The 6,180-nt window shown below is 37.5% G+C and overlaps 1 protein-coding gene across 1 annotated transcript; it reads left to right on the top strand.

Annotated features, from left to right (window-relative positions):
• The first annotated feature begins 1,977 nt into the window (after positions 1-1,977).
• On the top strand, positions 1,978-2,949 carry LOC130836188 (olfactory receptor 18-like). The gene has a single exon (XM_057708265.1). The coding sequence runs from the start codon at positions 2,005-2,007 to the stop codon at positions 2,947-2,949; it is 945 nt and encodes a 314-aa protein (XP_057564248.1). The 5' UTR covers positions 1,978-2,004.
• Positions 2,950-6,180: the final 3,231 nt, after the last annotated feature.

Below are 6,180 nucleotides of genomic sequence, written 5' to 3'. Positions count from 1 at the left end.
TCTGGGATGCCTATAATTTCAATGTTGATGCACTTAATGTTGTCCCTGAGGTCTCTGAGACTGTCTTCCATTCTTTTCATTCTTTTTTCTTTATTCTGTGCTGTGGAAGTTATTTCCCCATTCTATCTTCCAGCTTACTTACTTATTCTTCTGCCTCAGTTATTCTGCTATTGATTCCATCTAGACTATTTTTAATTTCAGTTATTGTGTTGTTCATGACTGTTTGTATGCTCTTTAGTTCTTCCAGGTCCTTGTTAAATGTTTCTTGTATTTTCTCTATTATTTCTCTGAGATTTTGGATCATCTTTACTATCATTATTCTGAATTTCTTTTCAGGCAATTTGCCTATTTTTTCTTCATTTATTTGGTCTTGTGGAGTTTTGTATTGCTCCTTTGCCTGCCTGCTCCTTTGCCTGTTTCCTCATTTCATCTAACTTACAGCATTTGAGTTCTCCTTTCCCTAGGCTGCCAGGTCATAGTTTCTTTTGCTTCTGTTCTCTGTCCCCTGTGGTGGGCTTGGTCCAGTATCTTGAGTAGGCTTCCTGATGGGAGAAACTGATGCCTGCACTCTGGTGTGTGGAGCTGAGTCTTTCCCCTCTGATGAGCAGGGCTATGTCAGGGGGTGTTTTGAGGTGTCTGTGAGCTTAGTATGACTTTAGGTTGTCTGTATGCTGAAGGGTAGGTTTGTGTTCCTGTCTTGTTTGTTGTTTTTTGTGAGGCATCCAGTGCTGGGAGCTGCAGGCAGTCAGGAGGAGCCAGGTCTTAGACTCTGATAGAGGCCTCCATGAGAGCTATCAGCAATTAATCTCCCCTGTAGCCAGGAATTCTTTAGTGGTCCAGCATCCTGGACTCAGTGCTCCCACCCCAGAGCCTCAGTCCCAACTTCTGGTTGAGGAAAATGCATTCCATTTTAATCCCCATTTTATAGATGAAGAAAAGATCTAGGTTTTTTCAGTATTATTCTCTGTACTTTCCTCTTTTGCATTTTTCTCAAATTAAATCGCATTGTACTTGCCAGGAGAAAGGAAGACCCAAGTTGCCTTTAGGGAACTGATTTAAGGAGAATTGGAACCCCCATTATCAGAAAGAATTGACATGAAAAGTTTTTAACTAGTCTTGAGAAGACTGGATTTCAGACATAGCTCTGGGAACTCCCTGGTTGTAAAAACTCAACTGTAAATAAGAGGGTCAGTTTGATGAGGAAACAATGCTTCACATGTTTTAGAGTTAGAAGCATGTGTAAACACTTTTATGAGGCCACTACATATGGAGTCAAGAAAAACAAAAAGCAGTCCCAAACATAAGACCATCCCCAAAGTTGTGTAAAGTTTATACAATTAACCTTGCATAAAAAGCTCAGTGTTAGGATTAATATTTGAAAAGATTTTTAAAAGATAACTCACATATTGGAGTGAGCACTTCTTTCCATTGAGGATGGATATCAGAAAACCAATAATGATGAAAATTCATGAGGATAACAATCCTATCAAAATTCTAACTGATTAAATACATCTGACTTTAGAATACTGGTAATGTTATAGAGTGTTTACGAAAGTTCCAATTAAGGGAACTCCTTGCACTACACTTGGATAAAGAATATTTGACTACTTTCTACTGTGTTTTATTGGAGTGATTTTTCTTAAGGGAGAAAGATATTTCTTATTCCATATATTTCCTTCAAAGGTGATGACTGATATTCTACTGTTTGTGACTTTATTAACTCCAAATTGGATTATCCTTTATCACACTTTGGCTCATTGTCTCTCAAGTGAGTGTATACAGAGACAGGTAAATAGCCAGGAAATCAGTGAGGAAACAGTTCTAAGAGGAAATGAGTTTGCCACCACTGGGAAATATCATTAAAGGTACTGGAATATATAATCCTCATTTGAAATCTTTACTTTGATTTGCTTGAATCCAAAATATAAACACAATGCTGGCTCCCTATTTGCTTGTTTTACTTATTTGAAGCCTCTTTTCCTTTCTAGGAGGTGTCTAAGCCACATGAGACCAAAGAATATAACCTATGTCTCAGAATTCTTCCTCATGGGCCTCCTAGAGGATCCAGAATTGCAGCCTCTCCTCTTTGGCCTCTTCCTGTCCATGTACCTGGTCACCATGCTTGGGAATCTGCTCATCATTTTGGCTGTCATCTCTGACTCCCACCTCCACACCCCCATGTATTTCTTCCTCTCCAACCTGTCCTTGGCTGACATTGGTTACACCTCCACCACTGTCCCCAAGATGATTGTGAATATCCAGACTCACAGCAGAATCATCTCCTATGGAAGCTGCCTGACTCAGATGTCAATTTTTATTCTTTTTGGATGCTTGGATAGTCTACTCCTGACTGTGATGGCCTATGACCGGTTTGTGGCCATCTGTCACCCCCTGCACTACACTGTCATCATGAACCCATGCCTCTGTGGCTTGTTGGTTTTGGTGTCAGTTTTCATCAGCCTTTTGGTCTCCCAGCTGCATAGCTTGATATTGTTAGAACTTACCTTCTTCGTGGATGTGGAAATCCCTCATTTCTTCTGTGACCCGTCTCAGCTATTCAGCCTTGCCTGTTTTGAAATCCCCAGCAGCAACATACTAATCTATTTAATTGGTGCCATTTTGGGTGGTTTTCCACTCACAGGGATTCTCTTCTCTTACACTCACATTGTTTCCTCTATTCTGAGAGTCTCATCAACAGGTGGGAAGTATAAAGTCTTTTCCACCTGTGGCTCTCACCTGGCAGTTGTGTGTTTATTTTATGGAACAGGCCTTGGGGTGTACCTCAGTTCTACTGTTTCACATTCCCCCAGAAAGGGTGCAGTGGCCTCAGTGATGTACACTGTGGTCACTCCCATGCTGAACCCCTTCATCTACAGCTTGAGGAACAGGGACATCAAGAAGGCCATGTGGAGGCTCCTCAGCCTGTGCCATCTTGTTTTGTGTAGGTAGAAAAAGTCACTAAAACCAAGCAGTTGGAATTCAAAATTAGGCCTATTTGGTTCCATAGTTTTTGCAGCTCTTGGGCCTTTCAATACTTTCAATGTTTCATATCTGTATATTGCTTCATTTGGTACATCTTTAATGGAATTGAGGGATTATTGTGGGATTCTATCCCCATTATAATCACTGCATGATTTAATCATGTTATAGCTATAGACCCTCTTAATTTCTTATCTATGATCCAGACACCCTGGAGAAATGCAAAACTCTTTTTTAGATAATTAAAATCTTCAACACTTTCCAAAATTCATGTCTATTGTCCACAGAACTTTGCATCTTTCACATCTGTTTATGCATGTTACATCTAAGAATGCATGTAACTGATCCTCAGCTTTGTCTTCATATTGGAGTCACCTGGGAGTGTTTAAAAATTATTGATGACTGTTTCTCAACACAGATTATGATTTAATTGGACTCAGGTTTAGTCTTAGCATGAGGATTTTAAAATGATACCAGTTGGTTTTCATGTATAGCCAAGATTGGGAACTAATGATATAATCATGTTTTGTTCAAAGATGACTAGTAGTATGTTTGATCCATTACTGTTCATGAACAAGCAGATGGTGAAGTTCTTAAAGTCATACTAGCTCACAAGAGGGATCATCAAAAAAAAGATCACTGTAGCAACAGGCAATGTTATTTTCCCCAACATTCCTGATATTTCTTTACATATATTCTCCTTCCATTGCATATAACAAGTCATCTGTGTTGTTTAATAAGATATTGTCACCTTGCTCCAAACTCAGCCTTCTGTACTTTACTTCTGCAAAGGATAGCTCTTTCCTTTCACTAGTAATGGTACCTTTAGGACTTTACTTTGAAGGCCCACTTCCCTGTCTCCTGTCTTGACAAATATGTTTTTTGACTATGATCTCTATTGTCCACTATATGAGTACCCATTTTTCTTTTAGAGATGTTGCACATAGTTTCTGAGGCACTGATCTGAGTCTTTTGGAAAGCTTGCATAATAACTAGGTTAACATACTTGGCCTTTTGCTACTAAGCTAAATCGCCTACTAACATCATGGATCAGGAACTTTGATAGTGGAAAAAAGAATGTCCTTTGCAGAAGATAAAGCTATACCAGTCAGTGCAAAGAGATTCCTTCCTTTTAAAAATGACTAAATTAGGGTTTTGAGTTCTTGGTTTTCATGGGCCATGGATTCAATCCCTAGTCGGGGAACTAAGAAGATTCCACATGCCATGTAGCATGGTTGATTAAAAAACAAACAAAAAGTCAAAGAAAGGACAAAAAGAAAACTAAAGACCAATATCTCTCATGAACTTAGACACAAAAATCCTCAACAAAATGTTAATAAGCTGAATTCAGCAAAAGGTAAAAGGAATTCCACATCACAACTGGAGATACAGTTCAGGTGTGCAAGGTTGGTCCATTATATGAAAATCAATACAATCCATCATGTCCATAGGCTATGGCCATAGGTTAGTAACAAGGATTTACTGTACAGCACAGTAGACTATATTCAATATCATGTAATAACCTATATATGGGTAACTGAATCACTTTGCTGTATACCTGAAACTATCACAACATTGGAAATCAACTATACTTAAAAAAAAAAAAAAAAAAAAAAACAGGCCATGGTCATATCAGTTGGTGCAGGAAAGACACAACAAAACCCAAAACCTATTTATGATATTCAGGCTTTTTGGTTTTTTTTTTTTTAACATCACTGCAAACTAGGAAGAACGTAACAATTTGATGAAGAGCATCTCCAAAACATCTGTTACTAACATCTCAGCAATGAAAACAAACACAAGAACTCGGATGAATCTGAAGGGGATTATGCTGAGTGACAATTCTATCTTAGAAGGTTACATAGTGTATGATTCCCTTCATAAAACATTCTTGAAGTAAAATTATAGAAATGGAGAACAGATTAGTGGTTGTCAGGGCTAGTGACGGAGAGATTTGGGTGTGAATTCAAAGAAATAGCCTAAGAGAGTCCTTCTGTGGTAATGGAACAGTTCTGTATCTTGATTATGGTTAGTGGTTCCATTAATCTACACAAATGCTAAAACTGCAAACACACACACACACACACATATTTAAAATTGGTGAAATCTAAATAATCTCTGTGGATTTCCACTGGGGGAAACTGGGGGATGAATATATGGGACTCCCATATACATTTTTTCACAAAAATATGAATTTGTAATGATTTCATAGCACAGAGTCGTCCCCCCCCCGCCAACACACACACACACCCCCCCCAAACTAAGGACCAGAAAGTTTAAATGACTTCTTTCTAAGGTCACAGAGGTAATGAGTTGAAAAGTGAAGACCAGAAATCAGGTACCTTGATTCCCAGTCCAGTTTTCTTTCCATTCCAACAAGGAAACCACGTGGCCTTATGATAACGGGCACACAAAGGTGTTCCTCCGCATATATCTCAAATGAATTGCAACTGACAATGTCAATAGTAGAATATTCTGATTGGATGGTTACATAAGCAAATTGGACATAGTAGAAGACAGGCACTGATATAAGCATCTATAGCAAAGAGCTAGGGAAATAAGAGAAAATTAAATCCAAATTCAGTAGAAGGAATAAGACCAAAAACTTAAGAATTAGCAGTAGAACAAAATAAACTGAGAGTTGGTTCTTCAAAAAAAAAATTAATATATCAAAATCCCTACCAAGAGGAAGGAATGAAAAAAAGGGATAAACTACCAAGATCAGGAATGAAAAAAGGGATATAATTACAGCTTTGAGACATTGAAAAGAAATTACAGGATATTATATATAACTTTATCCCAACAAATTTGGAAAGTTATGTAATGGACAGATACAATTTAACAGAACTACTTAAATTTTTAATTTGTTTTTATGTTAATCTTTTGCCTATTTATACATTTGGTATAATTCACCAGTGAAACTATCTTACAAAAGCTTCCTGTGAAGAAAACCCAAAAATAGATTCCCTGGTGAATTTTTCCAAACATATAAAAAATAGATAGTAGATAGTTCAAATGTCTTTCAGAACAGTCTCCAACTTCTTTTATGAAGCAGCACAAACCTGATACAATGCATACAAGTATATTAACATAAAAGAAATTACAAGACAAGCCTCATTGACACACACAGAAATAAGTTTTTTTAAATAGCATTTTGAAACTAGCAAAATGAAAAGGCTAATAAGCTAACATATACCATTT

Source organism: Hippopotamus amphibius, chromosome 15 (assembly GCF_030028045.1).
Source record: "Hippopotamus amphibius kiboko isolate mHipAmp2 chromosome 15, mHipAmp2.hap2, whole genome shotgun sequence".
In the NCBI taxonomy this organism is placed as follows: domain Eukaryota; kingdom Metazoa; phylum Chordata; class Mammalia; order Artiodactyla; family Hippopotamidae; genus Hippopotamus; species Hippopotamus amphibius.
The sequence above is the reverse complement of the archived record's forward strand: the minus strand, read 5'-3'. Positions and strand labels throughout refer to the sequence as shown.

What these genes read in the sequence shown, in the direction of transcription:
- LOC130836188 (XM_057708265.1), top strand. Translation starts at nt 2,005, where the DNA reads ATGAGACCAAAGAATATAACCTATGTCTCAGAATTCTTCCTCATGGGC.